This window comes from Pelodiscus sinensis, chromosome 2, assembly GCF_052426305.1.
Source record: "Pelodiscus sinensis isolate ZL-2025 chromosome 2, ASM5242630v1, whole genome shotgun sequence".
Taxonomy (NCBI): Eukaryota; Metazoa; Chordata; order Testudines; family Trionychidae; genus Pelodiscus; species Pelodiscus sinensis.
In genome coordinates, this window is record NC_143053.1 from 139,242,560 (window position 1) to 139,269,207 (window position 26,648).

The following is a 26,648-nucleotide window of genomic DNA, read 5'->3' on the forward strand; positions in this document are numbered from 1 at the left end:
CAAAGCATAATTCACACCTGGGAAAATGCAGACAATGGGCACCTCTGGTATGTGATGGGTGAAGATTCCTCTCCTGGGACAGTGCAGGCATGTCAATTACTGGTACTAGCCATCAGGGCGAGGGGAGGCCCCGGGTCGTCAGCTAGCCCATTTACTGTCTGGTTTTTGCGATGAGGAGTCCTGTGGCACCTTATAGACTAACTGAAGTGTAGGAGCATAAGCTTTCGTGGGCAAAGACCCACTTCGTCAGATACATGCATCTGACGAAGTGGGTCTTTGCCCACGAAAGCTTATGCTCCTACACTTCAGTTAGTCTATAAGGTGCCACAGGACTCCTCGTCGCTTTTGCAGATTCAGACTAACACGGCTACCCCTCTGATACTTGTCTGGTTTTTGTTTATGGTAGAGTCAGGGACAGGCACCACACCTGCATTCCCAGGGCATCAAAGGCTGACTGCCTTTCTCTTGCTCTCGGGGGGGAGGGGGGGAGGGAAACAAGATGGGGTTCATGTCTGGCTACAATCACATCCTCTCTCAAAGAGTTCCATAGGTTGACTGTGCGCTGAGTGAAGAAAAACTTCCTTTTGTTTGTTTTAAACCTGCTGCCTATTAATTTCATTTGGTGACCCCTAGTTCTTCTATTGTGGGAATAAGTAAATAACTTTTCCTTACTCACTTTTTCCACAGTAGTCATGATTTAATAGACCTCTATTGTATACCCCCTTAGTCTCCTCTTTTCTAAGATGAAAAGTCCAAGTCTTTTTAATCTCTCTTCATATGGGACCTGTTCCAAACCCCTAATCTTTTTTTCCCCCTTTTATGAACCTTTTCCAAGGCCAATATATGTTTTTTGAGATGAGACAACCTCATCTGTATGTAGTATTCAAAATGTGGGCATACCATGGTTTTATATAGAGACCATAAGATATTTTCTGTCTTATTTTCTATCCCTTTTTTAATGATTCCTAACATTCGATTTGGTTTTTTGACCAGCACTGCACACTGAGTGGATGTTTTCAGAGGACTATCTACAATTACTCCAAAGATCTCTCTGTTGAGTAGTTGTAGCCAAATTAGTCCCCATCATATTGTATATATAGTTGGGATTATTTTTTCCAATGTGCATTACTTTACATTTATCAACATTAAATTTCATTTGCCATTTTTTTGCCCAATCACTTAGTTTGGTGAGATCTTTTTGAAGCTCTTCACAGTCTGCTTTGGTCTTAACTATCTTGAGCAGTTTGCTATTATCTGCAAATTTTGCCATCTCCCTGTTTACCCATTTTGCCAGATCATTTATAAATAAGTTGAATAGGATCTGTCCCAGAACAGACCCTTGGGAATCCCACTAGTTACCTCTCTCCACTCTGAAAACTTACCATTTATTCCTACCGTTTGATTCCTGTCTTTTAGCCAATTATCCATCCACGAAAGGACCTTTCCTCTTATCCCATGACAACTTAATTTACTTAAGAGCCTTTCGTGAGGGACCGTGTCAAAGGCTTTCTGGAAATCTAAGTATACTATAACACCTGGATTCCCCTCGTTCACATGTTTGTTGATCCCCTCTAAGAACTCTAGGCATGATTTCCCTTTACAGAAACCATGTTGATTTTCCCTCAGCAAATTATGTTCATCCATGTGTCTGACAATTTTATTCTTTACTATAGTTTCAACTAATTTTCCCGGTACTGATGTTAGACTTACCGGTCTGTAATTGCCAGGATCGCCTCTAGAGCCCTTTTTACATATTGGCGTCACATTAGCTATCTTCCAGTTATTAGATGCAGAAACTGATTGAAAGGATGGGTTACAAACCACAGTTGATAATTCCACAATTTCCCATTTGAGTTTTTTCAGAACTCTTGGGTGAATGCCATCTGGTCCCAGTGACTTGTTCTTGTTAAGTTTATCAGTTTGTTCCATAACCTCCTCTAATGACACCTCAATCTGGGACAATTCCTCAGATTTGTAACCTAAAAATAATGTCTCAGGTTTGGGAATCTCCCCAATATCCTTAGCCGTGAAGACTGAAGCAAAGAATTTAATTTAGTTTCTCTGTGATTACTTTATTATCTTTGAGTGCTCCTTTTAGCATCTCAATCATCCAAGGGCCCCGCTGTTTGTTTAGCTGGTTTCCTGCTTCTGATGTACTTAAAAAACATTTTACTATTACTTTTTGAGTTTTTGGCTAGCTTTCTTCAAACACCTTTGTGGCTTTTCTTATTATATTTTACACTTAATTTGTCAAAGTTTATGGTCTTTTCTATTTTCCTTATTAGGATTTGACTTCCACTTTTTAAAAGATGTCTTTTTATCTGTCACTGCTTCTTTTATCTGGTTGTTAAGCCACGGTGGCACTTTTTTGGTTCTTTTACTGTGTTTTTTAATTTGGGGTATACATTTAAGTTGGGCCTCTATTATGATGTCTTTGAAAAGTTTCCATGCAGCTTGCAGAGATTTTACTGTTGTCACTGTACCTTTTAATTTCTGTTTAACTAACTTCTGCATTTTTGAGTAGTTCCTCTTTCTGAAATTAAATGCTACAGTATTGGGCTGCTGAGGTGTTTTTCCCACCACAGGGATGTTAAGTTTTCTTATATTATGGTCACTATTCCCAAGTGGTCCAGTTATATTTACCTCTTGAAACAGATCCTACACTCCACTTAGGACTAAATCAAGAATAGCCTCTCCCCTTGTGGGTTCCAGAACTGGCTGCTGATTTAAGGTATCAAGACATTTTATCTCTGCATCCTGTCCTGAGGTGACGTATACCCAGTCAATATGGGGATAGTTTAAATCCCCCACTATTATCAAGTTTTTTAATTTGATAGTCTCTCTAATCTCTTTTAGCATTTCATAGTCACTATCACTGTCCTAATCAGGTGGTCGATAATATATCCCTACTGCTATATTCTTATTATCGGAACATGGAATTACTATCCATAGAGATTATATGGAACATTTTGACTCATTTAAGATTTTTACTTCATTTGATTCTACATTTCTGTACTAGAAAAGAATAAGTATTTTGATGGGAGGATCTAATGGCCAACCCCCAGAGATGGATTTTACATGAGTAGTAATAACCATTACATGAAAATAATGTGGGATTATTCCCTTAAACACAACTATTATTAATTTAATTTACATGGACTCCCTTATTTCATGCCACATAGAAAGGGCAGAATAAGCCACTTTTAAAATACAGGCAGTCCCCAGGTTATGTACAAGATAGGGACTGTAGGTTTGTTCTTAAGTTGAATTTGTATGTAAGTCAGAACTGGTACATATTGTAGGGGAAACTCTAGCCAAACATTTCTCCAGAGCTCAGTTTTATTCTCCCACACCTCACTTCCCTCAGTCCTTTATTCTCAAGCTGAGGTGCCTGCTGAGAAAAGCCGCTCCGCATCTCCCTGATTTGCTGGGGGGGGGGGGGCGCTAGCTTCGCGTCTCCCTGGTCTGTTGGGGGGAAGCAGCTACTGCGGGGTTGCCTCACCCCGTTTGTAAGTAGGGATCTGATGTAAGTCGGATCCATGTAACCCGGGGACTGCCTGTATTTATTTCAAAAGGTTCTATACCACACTGTAAAAGAAACAGCTGCTATTTCAAAAGAACAGTTATTATCTCCTTCCTCTCAAAATGTGATAACTGTAGTTTCAAAATAGTCAAAAACATGCCTTCTGAAATTATCCAAGAGCACAGATTAATTTTTAATCATTTCCTGCTCTAGTATTATTACAGTTTGTCTACATACTATGCACAGAACATGAGATTTACCTCACTACCTTTAACAGATTCTATGTCTGTATCCCAGATGTTTATTAATTCTCACTAGTTTTCCACAATTCAGTCGCATTGATGCTTCTCCTAAATGCCATTACAATAATTATGTTTATTTTACTTTATATAATATGAAGAAATGCTAAGTAGCATCTCAGGAAGCCTTGAAATGTATAAACAAAGTGTTCATATTTTCTGATCTTGGTGTTTGTATTTGCAGTGCATGCATTGGGTCCCAGGATCCTTATTGTGGCTGGGACATGGTGATGAAGAAATGCACAACACTGGAAGAAAGTCTGAGCATGAGTCAGTGGGAGCAAAGCATCACTGTGTGTCCAGTAAGTCCAAGAAAATTCACTGACCTCTTGACGTTCTTGAGTTCATGTGACTCTTATGTAAACTGGTCAATGTAAGATTTCTCAGGCTCAGAACATAATTGGGCAGAAATTGTACGCATTGCTTCAGGCCTTTCTGCTCAGATGTGGACTATAAATGTCTTTGTTGTTCAGTTTGTTGCCAACTAATTTGCAGTATGTACAAGAAATTGTTTGCAGTTTTACAAGGAGCAGTCGGCTTTCTTCCCCCACGGTGCACATTCCCACTTTGAAGATGAATATTCACAGAGACAAATTGCCATCAAATGTTTTCCTTCCAGAAATTTCCCCCTACTTTGCACTGTAAAGCCAGATTCTAATAGCTAGAGATGGAATCTTGCCCCTTGCGATTGTTATTGCTAATTTAAAAAAATCTCATAACAGTTCACAAAGATTACTAATTGAAAAAGTGCTATCTTTCCAGAGACAAAAAGTAGATTGCTTGGTTGCAGAAAACCCCCACGCATTATAAGAAGTATATACATTTTAATTTCATGTGCGATGGAGTTGATACACTCTCTCCTGTTTAGTCTAGTCTCAACATTTTAATATCATACTCAAAATATGGAATGAACTAATCTAAAAAGAAATATTTTGTTATGTAAAGTGCAGTTAGCTTTATCGGTGCAGATGGTGTTTCATAAATGAGGAAAATTACCTTCCCCAAGGACTTTGTAAACTAATGGCCAGATTCTGATTCCCCTATACTTGCTGAATAATACCAGGCTCTGAAATAGTCCCATTGCATTCAGTGAGATTATTCCTGCAATAGGTACCACTTAGCATCAGGGTGGTAGAATGTTTTTGCAAACATTGGCAGCATAATTGGAGTGGACACCCAATCACAGTGGAAGGGAAAGAGGGCAATCAAATCTCAGGAAAAGGTTTGCAAAGTATGTTTTACAAAGAATCCAGATAATGCTATTTCAGATATGCTCAAGTTCAAGAACAAGAGTAGACAATATAGAAATGGGAATTTTAAAGGAAATCAAGCATCAGAAGAACTAGAAGAATGTGAAAACACCTTGTCTGGAAGAAGGGGACTGTTAAGGCATAGAAGAGGCTACAACTGGTACTGATTCTTGAGTATAGAGAAGAAAACCAAAGGACCAGTGAAGCAAGGTGTTCATACAGACAGTATGGAGCAAGAGAAGGAGTAGAAGGAAATGAGAACTAAGATGTAAGCAAGAAAAGAGCCACATGAATGTAAGAAAGATGAGTCTGAACTTGATATGCAGTCAAAGAGCCAGTGGAGGGATTAGTAGAGCAGAGGGGCAGTAAGAGATAATAATTTTGTCTGAAATGATTTGGATAGAATAGAGAGGGGAAAAGAAAGGAGGAGAGATTATGATAGTCAGCGTTAAAAATAATTGGTGCTTAAGGCAGGGGGATACCAGTCAGAACACAGAGCAGAAGTCAGGTTTTAGACATGTTGCAAAGAAAGAATGAGAGGATTTTTTCAAGATCCTGGATGTTGTGAAGTTCAAACTGGCCACACGCCTGGGTAGCAGGGAATAATTGAAAAGGTTTGGGAGAGGAGAGTGACTTGAAGGACAGGTGATGAATATAGAAATAAAATCATCTTTGAACTTGGATGAAAAATGACTGTCTCCCAGGGCTCCCCAAATGTGTTTTGTGTGCTCTGTGCGGGGGTCTTCTCTAAAGCATTTAGTTTTGACCTGACATTGCTCCTGCTGAAGTCATTTGAAAAGGTTAAGCCACTGTTGAACAAACTTCTGTCTACCATCCAAAACGCAGAGACCACTTATGGGAGGAGAGGGGAGAAGCCACTTGGCCTTTGTCTACACTAGGATTTTATTTCAAAATAACTCTCCCAACGTTGAATTTATAAGCCGTGCCTCCACACTACCAAGCCTGTTATTGCGGAATTGAAACTCTGTACTCCTGCTTTTCATCAGGAGAAATGCTAATTCTAAAATAGTTATCTTGAAATAATGATAGAATGGATGCTCTCCTACAGCTGTAGCTCTGACCTCTAAGGTCACACCAGTTGTCTCCATTGCTCTCCTCTTCCTGCCGAGCTCGAAAAGTCCTGGGAAGAGGGGAAGGGTTTCTCCCACGTGGTCAATTGTGCGAGCCCTATGTGAGAGACCAGGACCTGAGAGAGATAGGAGCAACCCCTGTGCTCCCTTGGATCCTCCTATGGCTGCCATCATTTTTACTGCTCCCATGGCCTCCACTGCCCAGGGACACAGAAGAGCTCTGGTCTGGATTGGTGCAGAGATCCTGGACTTCATCAAAATTTGAGGGTGGAGTCCAACTTCCAGGATCTCCACGTCAAGAAGCACAATGCCAATATCTATGGCAGAATCGCCACCAGCATGGCTAAGGAAGGGCACAGCAAGATCTTCGAACAGTGTCGGCTGAAAATAAAAGAGTGGCACCAGGCCTACCACAATGCCAGGGTGCAGAGAGGATGCTCTGGGTCATCACTACACACCTGTTGCTACTTCAAGCAGCTGGATGTCATCCTGGATGGGAGGGGAGTCCAGCCAAGACCCGCACCATTGTCAAGTCCAGCCAAGACCCACCTTGTGTCAGTCTGCAGGAGGGTGGGATGTTGGAGGAGGATGCTGACGACTTGGTGGGAGGAGGCCAGCCAGGAGACCACGCCCACAAGTGAAGAGTTGCTCCTCATATGGGAGCTGGTCCCTCCTCCCAGGATGTCTCCCAGGCTTCTGACAAACCTGGGGATGGCACTTCAGGTGAGTTCTCTACCTTTCCCTATCTATAAGCGGGATCAGGAGACGGGCTGTGTGGGGCTGTGCGCTTATCTCTTGGCCTATTCAGCCTGAGAGTCACACAACAGATGATTTACATGTATGCACATGGAGTGCCAGTGCAGAACACTCAGCTCCACGTTGCTCTCACACAGGAACCCCGCAATTCTTTTCAGAAAGTTCCTGGAGAGGCCTTCCTTACTCCAGCCTCAGTGGTGGGACACCTTCCCATGACAAGCCACCACTAAGGAGTCTGGGGTCATGGAACCATGTAGCAGTGCTGCACCTGACACAGGGTCATACCCACAATCTGTTAGCATTCCCTCCCAGTCAAGGGCAGTGATGCGGAGGAGACCAATATTGTGCATGGGAACCTGCTGGGAGGGGGAAAATAGGGGAACTGAGTAACACTCTATCTAGCAAGCAGCATCTGCCACTCACACACACCTCTCCCAACGCCTCCCCTGCCCCCCGCCCCTCCACAGGGCAGGGATAGAAGAGTTCTCTCTCTGCAGGACACCGATAGTGCTGGACCCGGCGTATGCAGGATACAGAAGGAATCCAAGCCACCTTGTCTCCCCTCCCACCCACAGGCTGCTGATGTAGTTGGCACCTTCACATGCCTGCTTGTTTGCAAGCCTTGGGTGTTGCAATGCTCCCCTGGAAGGTCTGTGCCCCTGCTGGAAAGTCCCCACTTTCTAGGCAATATACGGCCTTGCTCAAAGCACATCTCCATCATCTGAACTGAGATCTTTGGTGTTAGCTCAGAGATTAGGGCTAGGCTTCATGCACAGTGTCTCCTGTAATGACTGCCCGTGTAACTTTTCTTCCCAGCTGAGACAGCTGCGAGCTTCACATGTCCCCCGGCTCTCACACCATCCATCCGACTGAGTGGAATCCACAGGTAGAAAAGCACCCGGGAAGAGCTCCTGCGGGAGCAGATGGTCTGCCTGCAGTCCCTCGTCAAGAGACTTGAAGCAGAGCACCTGGAGCAAGCTGCCAACTGGAAGGAGCACCAGGCTGCCCAGGCGGAGAGGAAGGCTACGTGGGAAGAGCTAGCGTGGCAGCATGAAAATATGTTCTCCACCCTCACCTTGATGATGGAGCTCATGGTGTCATTCATGGAGCGGGCAACCAGCCACGTCTCTGCCTGCCCACTGGCTTCCTCTCCAAGGGTCCCCAGGGACTGCCAAGACCCCAGAATATGGGATGATGGGCCCTCCAGGGCAGCCAGAGCCTGCATGCCACCCGGAAACAGGCACCAGTCCCAGCCCCATCTCTGAATCCCCCTCCCCCATTCCAGGTTATTTACCTAGTCCCTCCCCTGTTCTATGTTCCCCCAATAAAGATTCCTGATTTAAAAATATATATATTTATTGTTTTCTCTGCAAGGAAGAGGAAAGGTGGAAAGGAAGGGGTAGGGATGAAAGGCACACACAGGAATTCAGGGGCCTCTTGTGAAGAGACATGGGGGAGAGTCTCAGAACTGGCCTTGCATGAAACTGTCCTTCAAGACCTCTCTGATGAGCACAGCCCCTTGCTGTGCTCTCCTGATGGCCCTGATGTTCGGCTGCTCAAACACTCTGGCCAGACATTCAGCATCAGCCCCCCAAACTGGCAGAAAAGTCTCCCCCCTAGTTTTTGCACAGGTTATGGAGCACACAACAGCTGGCCACCCTGAAGGGAATGTTGCTCTCTCTGAGATCCAAACCGGTGAGGAGACTCCTGAATCTCCCCTTTAAATGGCCAAATGCACATTCCATCACCAATCAGCACCTGCCCAGCTCACTGCATCCCTTTTGTGTCCCGTGAGGGGGGAGGCAGTGTGAGAGGGGCTTATGAGATGCGGTCATAGAGAGGAGCCCCTGAAAGCATGTCTCACAGCTTGCCCAACCAAGCAGTCACAGGATGTATCCATCCTTTTGGTGCCTGAGTGCTTCTGGGGGCTCTCAGTCTGAGGCAGGCTCCGTTCAATGTGGATGTGCTAATTTGGATTAATTCAGACTAATTTCTATGCTTCCCCATAGTGAGGACACGCTAGTTCAAATTTGTTAAATCGGGAGTTCTTAAGTTTGAATTTAGTAATTTCGAAATAGTTTCCTAGTGTAGACATGGATTTGCTCTTTTATAATTAAAAAATGCTTGGATGCTTACACTTGTCTAGTACCCAACTGTTAGTGCTTTAGAAGTATCAAGTTCATAAAATCCCTCTCAGTATTATTCTGTTAAATACATACTACAGAAAGAAACCTCCGCACCCCACCACCTTTGGGAGTATTTGAGATCATCTGCAGTGTACAAATTGAAATGCGTGTTCTGAGCAATGCTTTCAAATACGTTTGAAAGCTCAATCCACCTCTCAGGTCTTCTGTCATCATGGATGAAGTGGATCTTCAGGAGGATACAGAGAGTAATGGCCTTGAAGGTGAACTTTGGAAGTCTTTCCCTGGGGTATGTCCAGAAGCTTATAAAATCGAGAGTTAAGTAGAGTGAGGGGAAAATACAAGTTCCAGACCCAAGTTTTCTTCAATAAAATGCCTGTCCATCGTGTCCTTCTGATCATATTTCAACTGGGCTACTAACTTAGGCTATGTCTAGACTATAGAGTTTTGTTGGAAAAACACCCATTTTTCTGACAAAATTTGAGTTACGTCCATACTGCAAGCGCGTTCTTTCAACAGTAAATCGAAAGCGCAAAAGGCATTTTGAACATTTGGTATTCCTCATTCTATGAGGAAGAAGCTTTGCGAAAGAGCTCTTTCAGAAAAAGGCGTGTGTGGATGGAGAGGAGGGAGTTTTTTTGGAAGAAGAGGGAAGAGGAAAAATCACAGGTTCCCTGGTGGCCATTCTGTCCATAGCAATCACTGCTTATATGTGAGATAGCGTCCAGACAGTCTGGACACTATCTTTTGAAAAAGCGTGTCGCTTTTTCAATGCACTTTTGCAATGTCAATGGTCTCTTGTGCAAGAAGATTTTTTGGAAGCTCTCTTCTGAAAAAAGCTTCTTGCACAAGAAGCCTGCAGTCTAAACGTAGCCTTAGATACCTCATATGATCTCAGTTTTCACAATACAAATTAGGGGGAAAGCAGCCTCTCAAATAATCAGGCCTCAAATCAAGGTCAAAATTAACACCTAAAAATATAATTCTGAAATAAATCTGCAGCCAGTGCCTATCACAGATTGCAGGGTATTTCTGTTGCATGACCCAGACTTGCTTAGCAGGCAGGCTGATGCTTTATTCATTAGTTTCAATTTTTTATGTTATTACCCAACATTGAGTTAATTGCAGCGATCCAGTCTCCAGGGTATAAGGGCACAAGTAAGCCCAGATGCATACATTCAACATATATTTCCTACACATTACTTTGAAATGCTTTTTTCCTATATCCTGCCACTTTGGCCACCAAATTTCATCTCCTCACCAGCCTCTACAAGCTCTTGGTGGCTGTGCCCCTCGCTCCACACCCATACTTGTCAAACTACAAAGGCTCAAAAATAGAACGCAATATGTGACAAGTATGTTAAATTTAAATTAATCAAGCAGTCTGCTTGAGTCCCCCACTGGCCCTGTGCTCCCCATTCATGTTGTGTTTTTGAAATGTACAAGAGCCCCTCTCCCTCACGGACTCTTGTACATTTCAAAAGCAGGGAGCATGGGGCCAGGGAGGACTGCTTGAGTCCCCCACTCACCTCCTGCTCCTGCAGAGCTTCTGCTTTTGTGGAAGTGTTGCCATTTCCCCACTGTGCCTCTGCCTACCCTCCCAGGAGATGGTACTAGGGAGGTGAGGGGGGGAGGGGAAGTGCCCCCAGTTCTCCACAGTGCCCCTGGACCCCTACAGAGACAGTGCTGGGGGGAACCAGTTTTTAAGACGGCTCCCCCAGAACCAGCACCCTGCCTTGCTGCTGCTCTCTGATAGAGGCAGCAGGGGTAGAAGAAAGCGACTAGTCAAGTCGACTAGTTGCTTACATCCCTAGTTCTGAATTCTCCCTGTACAATGTTTATAGACTATGTTCAAACCCACATAATCCTGATTAGGCAGGAAAGGTTAAATAATTCTGTCTTAATCAAAGGATTGCGTGCATGCACCTTAGTTTATATATTGTAGTGAACCAGATCTTTGAGACAGCAAAAACAAACCAAGGCAAATGGGGATCTAACCTGAAGTTTGATCAGCCCTGCTGTTGGGAACATATGGTGAAGATTGTACCTTGAACCAAGTCTAGTTTTGTTTAAATTTTAAAAATGGAAATCATTTCCTCTTTATTCCTCTTGCTAATTTTAATTCCTTGTACTTATACTCAAATTCTCTCTGGCTAAGTCTACGCTGCAGGCTTCTTGCGCAAGAGTTCTTACGCAAAAGGTCTTGCGCAAAAGCGCGTTCACACTGCCATGTGCTTTTGTGCAAGAGCATTCATGGCAGTGTGGACGCTCTCTTGTGCAAGAAAGCTCTGATGGCCATTTTAGCCATCGGGCTTTCTTGTGCAAGAAACCCCTGTTGCCAGTCCACACTGCCTTCTTGCGCAAGAGCTCTTATTCCTTATGGGAGAGGAATAACTCTTGTGCAAGAAACCCTCTTTTCTGATGCTTTACTGTAAATTTATTTGTGCAAGAACACGTGTGCAGTGTAGACGCTCTGCAAGTTTTGGCGCAAGAACGGCCGTTCTTGCGCAAGAAGCCTACAGAGTAGACGTAGCATTTTTGTAGGTGAATACACTTGTTTTATTCTTTAATCAAAATTCATCAGGTGTTGTGGTTAAACTGGTCTCTGTGATAGCTCCATTTAAAATAGCAAACTGTTAGTGTTCCACACAGGAGTAATGTTACATTATAAAGTTGCTATGTACATTTCATTGTGATATTACTCACCAGTGAGTTATTAGTTTTCAAATAATAATTCACAAGGCATATTTTATACAAAGGTTATCACAGTAGGGTATCTGTATCTTGTGTGGAGATTTGCAACTGTGTAAAATGACCAGGTCATAGTGATGGTAATATGCACCCAATTTGAAATTACTTAGTACCACAATAAACCACTATTCAAAATGCAAGGTCTTGGAGGATCAACCTTTTTGTGTTCTGACATTTTCTGCATTAATAAGTAAATACTTTCTTTAAAAAAATGTGCACAAAGTTTTATAATCACAGTCTGACCTGCCTACCCCAGAAGGAGAATGAAATGCTATCACACAGGAAAGCTGTCTTCAGTTCCTACACCCAGCTCCTTGCCTTTTGGTCAGCAGGAACTGTACAGTATAGTGTATTTAGTTCCAAGTGCATGAAGAGCAGCATACTGTTTGCAATGGTCTTTGGTTGCATGTCAAAACACTGGAGACTCAGCATACAGTAGAAATACAAATGTAATGAGAGATAATATGTTTTCCCTGAAAGAAAAGAGCAGACCATGGAAACCCACCAGAATTATTTTCAGCTTGAGCCCCCAAACTGGAACTCTGTGATTTCACCTCAAAGAACAGGCAACAGACAAGTTGCTGGGTGACTGAAGATACAGAATTCTTCAGAGTGCAGGCCAGCACAAAGTAGGCTAAATAGCCATTTGAAGGAATGCAGAGAGCATCAAAATTCAAGATTCATAAAGATAGCAGAGGAAACAAGAGTCTTTTGAATGGGCAGGGACAGGGAAAAACAACTAGAGGGGAGACAGGAATAAGAAGAAACTTTGGGTAGAAGTGAAAGATAAGGAAAGTAGAACACCAGAGGAAAGAAGGGTAAAAGAGGAAATGTAACCAAATCAGAGAAAATGTATCTTCTTGTTTTGTGCTGGCCTGTACTCTGAGATAGGTGAGAAGATTGAGAGTAACACAACTTTATGGGTAAAGGCGTTGCACTGGTGCTGCAGCGAGCAGAATTTGGCACTGAAGTTAGTAAATATTCATTTAGGCTACATCTACGCTGCCGGTTTTGCCAGCAGTGAGTATGCAAATGAGGTGCATATTAGCATGTCGCCATGCCTCATTTGCATAAGTTATGCAAGGTATTTTTGCGCAAAGGGTTTTTGCAGAAAAAAAGTAGTGTGAACATTGTCTTTTTACACAAAAACACCTTTTCCCGCCAAATCGGTAAATCTTTTTAGGGGCATAAGGATTTGGCAGGAAAAGGGGTTTTTGCTCAAAAAGGAAATGTCCACACTACTTTTTTTTTCTGCAAAAACCCTTTAGGCAAAAATGTCTTGCATGCATTATGCAAATGAGGCATGGTGATATGCTAATCTATGCCTCATTTGCATATTCTCTGCTGGCAAAATTGTCAGTGTAGATGTAGCCTTAATGTACTTATAGTTCCTCATTTGACTTGATTGCTCTATAGCAGTGTTTCTCAAAGTGGTCTACGGAACTACTCTCAGAAAGCTGCTACTGGGTTGCACTGGTTTGTTTATTTACTGACTCTGCAGCCATGAAGCCTCATGGCTCCCATTGGCTGCGGTTCACTGTTTGCAGCCAACAGGAGCCGCAGGAAGCAGTGTGACCTGGGCCGCTGCTTCCCATGACTCCCATTGGCCGCAAACAGCAAACCGGAGCCAGAGGGAGCTGCAAGGCTCTGTGGCTACAGAGCCAGTAAGTGAACAAACTGGAGCAGCTCGGTAGCAGCTTTCTCAGAATGGATTCGTGGAACACTTTGAGAGATACTGCTCTGTAGACAACTGGGAGTCTAGCTGATCATGAGTGAGGTCTTCTGTAAAGTGTAGGTGAGACAGCAGAACAGTTGCTCAGATACGTTGTGGAAAAGTAATCACCAGAGATGGTGCCATAACTATAACATTAATTGCATTATAGAATCATAGAACACTAGAATTTGGGAAGGACCTTGACAGGTCATCGAGTGCAGTCCCCTGCCCTCACAGCAGGACCAAGCACTGTCTAGATCATACCTGGCAGGTGTCTGTCTAATGTGCTCTAAAATATCTCCAGAGATGGAGATTCCACAACCCCCCTAGACAATTTATTTATTGGGGACATGTTATCTGTGTCTATAGAACACAGCCATTTCCAACCCACAGAGTAGGCGAATGAAAGCAACTGACACTTAACAAGAAATAATTATTTCCTGTTTGTGCAAAATAACAGCATACACACTGTATTATAGTGTGTTATTTTCAATAAACATGTGTCAGCAGTCTGCTGAGTTGATAGATTGTGCTATATCAGTTACAGCTGCCAGAAAATAAATTTGTTTGTTCTCTAGAGTAGTACTGTATGTGAATGATTGATCTTCAAAAAGTGTTATTAGCAGTTAAATTATGGAACCTTTTGGCAGAGTGGTTGGAGATCAGCCAGAGATGCAGTGAAAGCATGCTGCCTGCTGTAATTAAATCTTTTATATCTTCTAATTATCTGTGAAAATTATACTTCCTGTCTCTCCCTTCCCCACCCCATTTAGAATTAACTGATATCCATTGTTTATTCCAGGTAACCAAGAGAGTCACCTTTCCATATGATTCATAGAGGTCTGCCAGTATTGTTTGTAGTTCAGTGTAGAAACAGATGTTACAGCATTAAATTCTGCTAAGTTTCCTCCCTCCTTCCCCATTTAAAACATGCCTATCTGTTTCAGGATTTTTCTGCCTAGTTTGGGGTGGGAGAGGATCCATGTACTAATTAGAGGTGTATCATTATTATTTGTTTTATAGTAGCACCTTGGGGCCCTACTCATAGAGCAGGATACCCGTGAACTAGATGTTGTACAAACACAGAACCAAAAAGTTGATTTCTTGACTCTATAATACACGTTTTCTAATTCTTTATTCATATGTTCGTCTAGGGAGCTAAATTCTTGATATGCATCACCAATTTCATGAAAGGTTCCAGTAGCAATGAAGTCTGAAGAAAGCTAGACATAGCAGTAATTCTTTTAATTAGACAATTCCTGATCAAATATATACGTATACATATCTCTCTCTCACAGCTTTTAAACTGTATTTTGGAAGAATTATTCAGCACCAGAACAAAAGCCTAATCTTTCTCCATGTAAAGGTAGTGAGAATAGACTTGAAGGGAATAGGCAAGAGTCCTAGCATAGTTTTATGCTTTTTCATTTAAAAAAAATTACAGCTATGTTCTTCCCATATTAGGCCTAACCAGAAGTTATCCTTTCACCTTAATCCTCTATTGCTTCTGCCTTTCAGTCTAAAGTCATGTATCTGCAAACAGACTTGCATATTTACCTTTGCAATCAGTGTCTTAGACCAGATCACAGCAGAGTGTGGAAGAAATGTGAAATACTTTTAATCACAAGATCATTGAGTGAATGGGGCTCTAATTCCTTTTGCATTTTTGTAGGAGTTCTTTCCAAGGGAGTCAAATAGTGGTTGTAGTTTGGCAGGGGTGGGGTGGCCATGGTGATGATGATGATGATCTCACCAAACTGAGGGTATGTCTACGCTACAAAGTTAATTCGAACTAACGGACGTTAGTTCGAATTAACTTTGATAGGCGCTACACTAGTGCTCCGCTAGTTCGAACTTAATTCGAACTAGCGGAGCGCTTAGTTCAAACTAGGTAAACCTCATTGTACGAGGACTAAGCCTAGTTCGAACTTACTAGTTCGAATTAAGGGCTGTGTAGCCACTTAATTCGAACTAGTGGGAGGCTAGCCCTCCCCTGCTTGCCCTGGTGGCCCCTCTGGCCAACACCAGGGAAACTCTATTGCCCCCCTCCCGGCCCCGGACCCCTTAAAGGGGCACGGGCTGGCTACGGTGCCCGTGCTAAGTGCAAGCCTGCCAGCACCCAGCCAGCAGACCCTGCACCTGGCACGGCACGAGCCACCCACCCGATGTCCCCCAGCCCTCCCCCTCTTCCCGGGACCAGGCTGGCGGCTCCCGGGAGCTTTCCCGGGACTGCAAGAGGCGGACACACACCTGGTCTAGTGCGGACATCGTGGACCTCGTCCACGACCTCCGCACTAGGCACAGGAAAGTGGCCATCTAGGGCAGGAGAGCTGCCAGCCTGGCCACCCAGGAGCAGGTGTGCATGAAAATCAAGGTGGTCCATGAGACCCCCGACCCTGAGCCCTGAGCTTACAATGGCCGTCCTGGGTCAAACCAAAGGTCCATCTAGCCCAGTAGCCTGTCTGCCGACAGCGGCCAACGCTAGGGACCGTAGAGGGGATGGACCGAAGACAGTGACCAAGCCATTTGTCTCGTGCCATCCCTCTCCAGCCTTCCACAAACTTTGGGCAGGGACACCACTCCTACCCCCTGGCTAATACCACTACATGGACCCAACCTCCATGACTTTATCTCACTTCTCTTTAAACTCTGTTCTAGTTCTAGCCTTCACAGCCTCCTGCAGCAAGGAGTTCCACAGGCTGACTCTTTGCTTTGTGAAGAACAACTTTCTGTTACTAATTTGAAGCCTGCTACCCATTCCTTTCCTTTTGTGTCCTCTAGTCCTTCTATTATGGGAACTAATGAATAACTTTTCTGTATGCACCCTCTCCACCCCACTCGTGCTTTTATAGACCTCTATCCTATCCCCCCTCAATCTCCTCTTTTCTAAACTGAAAAGTCCCAGTCTCTTTAGCCTCTCTTCATATGGGACCTGTTCCAAACCTCTGATCATTTTAGTTGCCCTCCCCTGTCCCACCCTCTCTCTTCCTCTCTCCCACCTCCTTTTCCCAGTCTCCCCGAGTTTTGTTCAATAAAGAGAGATTCTATTTTTGACCACACGTTTTCTTTATTTTGTACATCAGGAAGGGGGACTAGAGAAGGGTAAGCGGAAGGAGATGAGGGAGGAATGGGGTACGAGCCACCGATGGGGAGGACTGGGCTGGCTCTGCGGGCTTCTGGGTGTGGAACCTCTCCTGCAGCCCCCCAATTGTCCCCTCTCCCCAGATGGCAGCCTGCGGCAAGTGCAGCCGGTCCGATGGCTGAGTGCTGTGATATGCCCAGTGTGGGCACTCAGGGTACTCCAAGACAGGACTGCTTTTCAAGTGGGGCACCCCTGAGAACTGTCTGTCCAGGGTGTGGGTCGGGTCTCTTTAATCACAGCCCTCGGCCAGCCTGAGGCAGCAGCTCCACATTCTAAGTCCTCATCTGATGCCCTGCCGGCACTGCTTCCGGCCATCCTTAACCCCGGTTCAGGGTCCACTTAATGTGGACATGCTAGTTCGAATTAGCAAAATGCTAATTCGAACTAGTTTTTTAGTCTGGATGCGTTAGTTCGAATTAGCTTAGTTCGACTTAACTAATTCGAACTAAGTTAGTTCGAATTAGCGCTGTAGTGTAGACATACCCAGAGTGAGGGTATGTCTACACTACCCCGCTAGCTCGAACTAGCTGGGTAATTTAGGCATACCACACTTGCAAATGAAGCCCGGGATTTGAATTTCCCGGGCTTCATTTGCATAAGCGGGGAGCCGCTATTTTTAAAACCCCGCTGGTTCGAACCCCGTGTAGCGCGGCTATACGGGGCACGAACTAGGTAGTTCGAACTAGGCTTCCTAGTTCGAACTACCGTTACTCCTCATTCCACGAGGAGTAACGGTAGTTCGAACTAGGAAGCCTAGTTCGAATTACCTAGTTCGTGCCCCGTGTAGCCGCGCTGCACGGGGTTTGAACCAGCGGGGTTTTAAAAATGGCAGCTCCCCGCTTATGCAAATGAAGCCCGGGAAATTCAAATCCCAGGCTTCATTTGTAAGTGCGGTATGCCTACATTACCCTCCTAGTTCGAACTAGGCAGGTAGTGTAGACATACCCTGATTGGGCAACAAAATGGCAAATGAAATTTTATGTGGATAAGTGTAAAGTAATGCACATTGGGAAAAATAACCTAAACTATACATACAGTATGATGGGGGCTAATTTGGCTATGACAAATCAGGAAAGAGATCTTGGAGTTATCGTGGATAGTTCTCTGAAAACTTCCACACAGTGTGCAGCGGCGGTCAAAAAGGCAAATAGGATGTTAGGAATTATTAAGAAAGGGATAGAAAATAAGACCCAGAATATCTTACTGCCTCTGTATAAAACTATGGTATGCCCACATCTTGAATACTGTGTACAGATGTAGTCTCCTTACCTCAAAAAAGATATTTTGGCCTTAGAAAGGGTTCAGAAAAGGGCAACTAGAATGATTAGGGGCTTGGAATGGATCCCATATGAAGAGAGGTTAAAGTGACTGGGACTTTTCAGTTTAGAAAAGAGGAGACTAAGGTGGGATATGATAGAGATATATAAAATCATGAGTGGTATGGAGAGGGTGAATAAAGAAAAGTTATTTATTAATTCCCTTAATAGAAGAACTAGAGGACACCAAATGAAATTAATGGTTAACAGGTTTAAAACTAATAAAAGAACGTTCTTCTTCACACAGCACATAGTCAACCTGTGGAACTTGTTGCCAGAGGATGCTGTGAAGGCTAGGACTATAACAGAGTTTAAAGAAAAGCTGGATAATTTCATGGATGTTAGGTCCATAAAAGGCTATTAGCCAGGGGATAGAAATGGTGTCCCTGGCCTCTGTTTGTCAGAGGCTGGAGAGGGATGGCAGGAGAAAAATCGCGTGATCATTGTCTTCGGTCCACCCCCTCTGTGGCACCTGGTGCTGGCCACTGTGGGCAGACAAGCTACTGGGCTAGATGGACCTTTGGTCTGACCCAGTATGGCCATTCTTATGTTTTTATGATTTCATCCAAAGTCTCCATTGCCCAAACAAAAAATAGAATTCCTGTTCTAAAGAATTTTCAGTCTAGAAGGGAGTGATCCTTTTGAGAACAACTCCACGGGTGGCTCTAAATTCTGAATTGTTGAAATTCAGACTTCAATATGTTGTACAACCAAGAAGTTACATCAAAAGGGACCTCTGTTTAGTTTTCTGCTGTCTAATCATAAGCCTTGACTTTCTGCTTTTTTTTTTTAATCTTCCAGACTAGGAATTTGACTGTGGATGGGAATTTTGGAATGTGGTCTCAATGGAAACCCTGCACCTACAGTGATGGTACCAGTGTCGGCTCCTGCCTCTGTAGAACTCGCTTGTGTGACAGTCCAGCTCCTCAGTGTGGAGGCTGGCAGTGTGAAGGACCAAGTATGGAGATTGCCAACTGCTCCAGGTATGCCCAAGATTGGCCAGTGTAAACTTAACCTTAGTGTTTAGTAAATTAAATTTATTGTGGGCACAAAGATATTTGGCAGAACCCGGAAGCTTTTTTAAAGCACTAGTTCTGGCCCTGTGATCAGACAATTGCCAGGCACAAACCCATGCTATAGGATATCCTTTTAAAAATTATTTCAAAGAAAAAAATGAAGTAATATTTTTTGTGGAAAGCCTTCCTATTCTTTCTTCAATGTGGAACTGCTTATGATGAAAGCCACAGCAGCATGGGACATAAATAGCCTCTCAGACTTTGCTGGGAGAGAGAACTGGATAAGTGGGAAAAATTAGCTTTAAGTTTTGTGAAACTATTTAAGTTGACCCCAACTAACATTCACAAAAGAAATACAGAGGAGAAAATCAGTGCCTTCGGTGACACCCAGAATTTAAAGTCCGAGGTTACATCTATACTGGCCAGTCTTGCGCAAGAACATATGCAAAGGAGGTGAGGGAATGAATATCACCACCTCTCATTTGCATACTTAATGAGCCACCATTTTTACCAGGAGCTACACTGCTCCTTCTTGCACAAATCCCCCTTCTTGCTCAAGAACTGTTCTGCCGCTTATTTTCTGGCATAAGCCCCTTGCGCAAAATGGCGGCTCATTAAGTATGCATATAAATTGTGGCAATATTCATCACCACACCTCATTTGCATGTGTTCTTTTGCAAGACTGGCCAGTGTAGATGTAGCCCTAGTGTTTAGTAAATCAAATTTATTGTGGGCACAAAGATATTTGGCAGAACCAGAAAGCTTTTTTAAAGCATTAATTCTGGCCCTGTGATCAGAAAGAACACATTTTGAGATGCCTGTGTCTGCAGTGGAGAGGAGACAGCTCTACTGAAGCCTGTGCTGATAACATAACACCCTGGCCTGTGGCCTACCGTGTCTGGTCTCTGCAACCATTTTTCCATCGCAGCACACTCACTTGATTCCAGAGACTGAATAACAGAGGAGATCATTTTTCATTCCAAGTTTAGAAACAGGGAGTGTATTTTTTTTTCTGAATAGTGCTGACAAAGGCCGAGGGTGTAGGATTAGCAGATTTACGCTGACAACTGGTGAGAGTGAAGGAAGTGGAGCTAATTTGATCCGGAGCTCAGGTTTCAAACATTTTTTACATTTAATGCCTTAAGTTCAAATTTGTTAAATGGTCTGGTCTGTTCATTTCCAGTCTGTTCATTTCGTTCTTTTATCACTTTCTCCAGTCCATTACTTACGCTACACCAGTAGCAAATACTTAATCACCTCATGACAATATTGTATGAATCAGAGCAGTTATTATCCTGTGTGTAATGGTTCCAGATGTTATAATGGAGTGTGCAAATAGTTAAGAAAAAAATCAGTGGTGTTTGCAGATGAATGTAGAGAAGTGTAGGAAGAAGACAAGGATACTAAATGATGCTAAACAGTTGGACAAAAGTTATTAGAAGTATTGTTGCCCAAGTATGGACTTGGAGGCCCAGAGTTTTAAAGGCATTTTGAGGTGTTTAAATTGCTTAGGCATTGCTAAACTCACTGCTGTAATGTTTCACTGACTCAGGAGCCTAAATCTCCTTTTGAAAAGAGATTTAGGAATTTAACCAAGGAGATTTTGACTTCTTAGTGCCTAAATCCCTTGTAAAAATATTATCTAGGCTCCCGAATCACATGGGCACCATAGTACTGAGTGCAACAACGTCTAATCACCTTTAAAAATTAGTTTTAAGTCCTGAAGGCTTTGATGGGACTGGAGAAATGCTCATAAACCATAGATATTATCATAGTCATTTCCCTGCTTAACATTACATCATTTCATTTGCATAACCATTCATACTAATAATGGATTTTCAGAGTACTGTACTAGGCACCCAAAGATTTCCTTGATTTTAGTACATCTCAAAATTATGCCATTGATACTAATTCTTACAGTAATTAACCCTTTTTTTCTGTCCAAAATCAGTAGCAGTGAACCATGATATTTTTCAGGCAGCCATTTTCTCTAGTGTCAAATTCAGTGTCCAATAAAACAAGGGAAGTTTCATACATTGCTCGAATAACAATAAGCCATTAGTAAAAGTTAAAACGTCACTCTTTTGCTCATCTGTTGAAATGATCTGACAAGAGCAACATTTTTATCCTGTTGTATTTTGAACCAGTTGAGCTTTTTAATTATTAATTAAGGTAATTTGTATTATATTAACTTCAGTATTCTTTGTAAGTGTTTCTAATGAAATCTCAAGAGAATTACATTGCCGAGTTTGATTTTTGTTAAATTTCTTATCTTTACTACCAATTTTCAGGTGTGAAAAAAAATGGTGGGAACTGTATCATGCATTGATTTCTTTAGGGTTTAAAATTTCTTTCTGTACATTTGGCATGATACTGTTCATATTGAAGTCAGTAGGAATTACCCACTGACTTTAATGGGAACAAGACTGTGCTTTCTAGGGATTTACAAGTATAAGAAATCTGTATTGATTCTGTTAGTTGTATCAGTACCTTTGAAGGTATTGTTGTCTTATTTGAGGATTTTGTGGACTTGTGAGCTCATGTAATTGTTTCCTCTTGAAATCGTATTGCTCCTAGAACTTGATTTTTCCGGGTTTTTTATTTATTTATTTTTTACAGAAAAAGGAAGGGCATGAACTTAAAGTTTTTAATCTTCCTTAAAAGACGTGCTATAAATAATATGGTCTCTCTAACATAGCAGTTCTCAAATAATATTGCCCCTCAACCCCCTTCTGACAACAAAAATTACTACATGACCACAGGAAAGGGAACCAAAGCCTGTCCAAGCCCCAGCACTTTGAGGTGTGTGGGAGGTGGGAGGGGCAAAGCATGAGCCCTATTGCCACAGATGGAGAGGAGGCAAAAATTCAAGAGCTTCAGCTATACAGATGAGGCTTATAACCTGAACCCCATTTCCCAGGGCGGAAGACCTTGGACTTTGATAACAGGCAGTGAGGCTCAGGCTTTGGCTTCAGTCCTGAGTTCCAGAAAATCTGACACCAACTCTGGCAACCCCATTAAAGAAGGGTTGCAACCCACTCTGTGGTCCCAGCGCACAGTTTGAGAATCACTGCTCAGAGCATTATGTAACTCAAAATTCTCTCAAAAAAGTTAATGTGGGAATTTAAATATTAAATGTATCCAGAATAAATTAACTGAGGAAAATTTAATTCCATTTGCTGTTAATAGTGGGTTTGGTTTTGGTTTTTTATTTTTGTTTTTGTTTTGAAATAATCGAGAAGAATGTCAGATTTCCCCTGTCTTCCTGCCCTGTAATGTAAACTACATGTGTCATTTAATTTTTATAAAAACTAAAGTAAACATTTGTGATGGTGGTGGTGAATATGGTTAAAAATTAGAAGTGTAATTTTTTAAACAAATATTTTATTGAACTTTGAACAGACTCACACATGACCTCAGCCTAAATATATACATATCAGAGCAAACCCATGTATACACTGATAATTAAACCCAGTTTAGTGACAGTTCATGTCAGGAAGTATTTGCTATGAAATTCCAATATTCTGTGGTCAAGTGCCAAAATTATCCAAGCGCAATAAAAGCTTTCATCGTTTTCTTTTTGGGTTGTTGGGGTTACTTGTGATAAATAGGCAATAGGTCACCTCATCTCAAGTGCCTGACGTCTCATTTTTGCTTTATGCCTTATGTTTGTAAAAGCTCTTGCTTCAGTGTTTCAGCCAGCCACCTGCATGCGTCAGGAAGGATTTGTGCTTCTTCCCATGTATTTTGTTCTGTTCTTTTAATCTTCTTTCTCCGAACAATCAGGGATGGTCTCAGCTGAAAATTGAGTGGAGTGGGCAAAAGCTTTGAGGTAGTACTGAGCATTTACTGTCTCTGGTGCTTGGCTGCCTAGTTCTTGCTCACATGCTGAGTATCCAACTGATCACCATAAATGCAATTGGAAAGGGATTTTTCCCCAGGTCAGACTGGCAGCCTGAATGGTTTTTGCTGCCTTCTGTAGTGTGTGGGCTTGGGTCACGTGCCTGGATTATTTCACTTACCCATTTCACCTCTATAATGTAGTTGGTCCCTTCTATTCTAGGCCTGTGCCACATAATAGTTTGGTCTCTTGTAGTCTATTATACTTTGGTCTGTTTTCACTTGTGTGCAGGTGCTGGATGGTGTTGGAGACCACTAGTAGGTCAGACTACATGTTTTGGTGATCCCTTCAGCTTTAAACTACGTACCACCTTATATGGTCAGATTACAGGGACTTGTGTGGGTTTTCTAGGTGTTTGGTCACTGGGCCCATTTCAGCAGTAATGTATAATATAGACCAGGTACAAATGATGGGAAAGACAAGTATCAGAGAAACTTCTTTTTTTCACTAAGTCTTCTGGAAGTTTAACTCCATGCAGAATTAACTATATCTGCAGATATTAATGGGCCAAATTCTGTTCTCAGCTGCTCACTGTATATATAACAGATGACAGAGCCCAGACTTCTTATTCTACTAGAAATGGGGGCTGGACTCCATGGACTTCCTGGTCCCCCTGCAGTACTACCTGTGGAATTGGTTTTCAAGTCCGCCAGCGTTCATGCAGCAATCCAACTCCTCGGCATGGAGGCCGTGTATGTGTGGGACAGAACCGTGAAGAGAGGTGAGTAATTTTTTCTCCACTGCCTATTTTAATTTTTTTCCATTCAGGTTTATTTTCATGTTATATTTTCCCCTTTAACTGCTTGATCTCTCTTTTTTTTAATTGCCATTATATCCTCTTACCACAATTACTATTAACAAGGACAGGGACTTCAGCAGTACATTGAGTTTTCACATAGCTTAGTCCTTCTCGAACCAGCAGAGCTCCCAGCATTCCCAGTCAGCTAATTACTTTGAGGTACTCCCCCCCCCCCCCCCCGGTTTCCCTTGGGCCTCAGAAAATTGTTTGTACTGTGTTTGAATTACCACTTGACCAGACTCAAAATCTGCAATTCAGAGTAAAGTGTTGTAAGATCACAGCACTGCATTACTAATGGACTGAGTTCACTTTCAGTATATTAAATAAAACTAAACATCAACACAGCAAGTGGGAAAGTTTTAAGAGGTTTGTTTGTATCTAATAGAGGCATACAATACAGGACTCAAATATGTTCTAAGTACAGCTGAAATTGTGTATATATTAACCATTCAACAGTTTGTCAGCTTTTAACTTGGCCTTTTATTTTACAGGTTGTTGCTTTGCACAGTACAAAATGTTTTATCATACCATCTCAAATGTACAGTGTACAAAGAGAAACCTATTTATTATTATTTTCCATTAATCCCAACAAAGAAATGAAACATTTATTGTGTATCTATATCTATATATCTATATATATTTAGAGAGACTACTGAATTGAGATATATTGCCTTGTTTCCAGGGACAGTCTGTCAAATGCATAAGAAATACCAAGCTGTGATACCATCATGTAACAGTGTTTAAAATTCTGAATACATGAGCCATCAGTTAAAAAAAAGTACACAGACCTATTTTTTTCTTTAATGAACACTTAAAATTTGCATTAATGTTCCTGTTGGGTGTATTTATGCAACCAAGAGAGACCAGATCACAGACTGATATTATTTAATAGAGGTTTTTTTATATTGCCTTCAGATCAAAACAGAACAGGTTCTGTTTTTTTTTTCACTGAATCTGCATCTCTGAACTGATGAAGATAATGAGAAAATTTAGATTAGCATCTTTACCATTTCTGTTAGCAATTACCACATTCCAGTGGATAATTCCAGTGGGCCAATGTTACACCACACACTGCTGTTTCCATATAAATTCTAGGAGTCTGTCTCTGTAACACAATATGTAAAGGGCGAGTGTCCTAGCAAATGTCACACTCTTTCAGATCCACTCATATCTCCCATTCTTTGTTCATAAGGCCAACATTTTGATATGTCGTAATACACTTTCCGCAGACAGGTCATCCAAGTAAAAAATGGTCCCTAGCAAATATGGAGCTTTAAATAAAATCTCATAGCTCTCTCCCAGCCTTATTATCAGTCATTAGTTTTCTTAAAATGATCAATGCAGAGCAATAGAGAATCAATGTGAGTTTATATTTAAGAAGAGTTGAGATTTAAGTAAAATCCACAGGGTGAGTTTTGGTAAAGTAGTGTGTCACGTTTGTGTTATAATTATAACATGGATTAAAGAATCAATAGACATTTTAAAGAACGAATAAGTTGTAGGACCAAAAGGGGATATTGAAGAGTTCTGAAGGTTCAAAAGATGGAAGTAGTTGAGTTACTTAAAAAAAAAGTCATCATTTATAATGCTACTTTGGCAGACAATGGAAGTACAAACTCACTTGAGGCTCCAGATCTGCCTTGTACTACTAAAAATAAGCAAGGAAATCATTTTAGAGGTGTATTGCATTTTAAAGAATAAAATATACTAATGACAAACCAGTGTTAGGTTTTGTAAAAGTTAAACTGGTTTTCTTATCTCTTAGAATTTGCTGAGCTGGAAAAAATAGAAAATACAGGAGAATCAGTGGGTATAATGAGCTGGATTTACCACTGCTTAACTTCAGTACCAGCTGAGTTACTCCTGCATAAGACTGAAGTAAAGCATTATTAAATCAGACCGAATATGTTTAGGAGTGCTGAAAGAATAATTCACAACTAACAATTTACTAAGAAAATGTAGCTGATTTTCCTGATCCAGATCAGCAGCCAGGAGAGCATGATTTCATTAAGATTTAACAATTTTTTATTCATTTTTAACTATATTGCTTCCTTATAGCCAGTTCCATGTCTGAATTCCATATTCAAGTTAAGATAGCAGTGAAAATGATTGGAAGTGCAGGAATAACTTATGTAGGAGAAGAGGTTTTAAAAGGGCACTGAAGGAGCATTGAAGCAGAATTGCAAGAATAGGTATTGTTGACCTTTTTGGCCCAAGTAGTCAGGGCCGTCCCACAACATTTTGGCACCTGAGGCGGGGAGTTCAAATGACGCCCCTATACCAGCTTTTCTCCTGCCTCCATGTTATGTCTCTTATGCCCTCCTTCCTCCAGCACAGCACTCCACCATCTCTGTGCATCTAGAGCAGAGAGAATACATATGCACCAGCAGCAGACAAATTTTCTACACTCTTGGTCCTAGTGGTGCCCCCCCTCCTCCCCCAGTCTGGCACCTGAGGCGGCCGCCTCAGTTTGCCTCATGGGAAGGCCAGCCCTGTAAGTAGTTAGGCAATATTTGGGGCATTGAGCATTTCTTCCACTAGGAGAAGTTGATACAAATCTGACATTCCTTTAGGTCCGATCTGTTTATTTTCAAAGAATGTGCAAAGACCTGTTTATCTGAACACAGTAGGATCAAACAAGAGGCAATTTCCATGCTCACAATACTTCCAGCCCTTGCTCTGTCCGGGATGCTCTTTCCTGTGATGCTCTCTCAGGGCTATCCTATCAGTGGTCCTTTCTGTGTGTCTTGGCTTTTCTGGCTGTGTGTACTGCTGAAACGTAGGCTATGTCTAGACTGCCGAGAAAAGTCAGAAAAAGATACACAAGAGGGCATGGGCTTCTGGGTGCAGGAGGGTCCTCAGGATGGGAAGAGGCTCAAGGTAGGCCAGGAGCTTTGGACGTGGGGATGGTGAGGAGGGGCCACTTTCCCCTGGCTGTGGCAGCTT

At 42.3% G+C, this 26,648-nt stretch overlaps 1 protein-coding gene across 3 annotated transcripts in view; it reads left to right on the forward strand.

Moving 5' to 3' along the window:
• The window catches only part of SEMA5A (semaphorin 5A), a 553,406-nt gene that overhangs the window by 415,292 nt on the left and 111,466 nt on the right, over positions 1 to 26,648 (forward strand). For all 3 annotated transcript variants that reach the window (XM_075921490.2, XM_006111031.4, XM_075921491.2), the window contains 3 exons: positions 4,007 to 4,124; positions 18,788 to 18,969; positions 23,481 to 23,624. In XM_075921490.2, the coding sequence (XP_075777605.2) occupies positions 4,007 to 4,124; positions 18,788 to 18,969; positions 23,481 to 23,624 (444 nt within the window). The remainder of the gene's footprint in view (positions 1 to 4,006; positions 4,125 to 18,787; positions 18,970 to 23,480; positions 23,625 to 26,648) is intronic.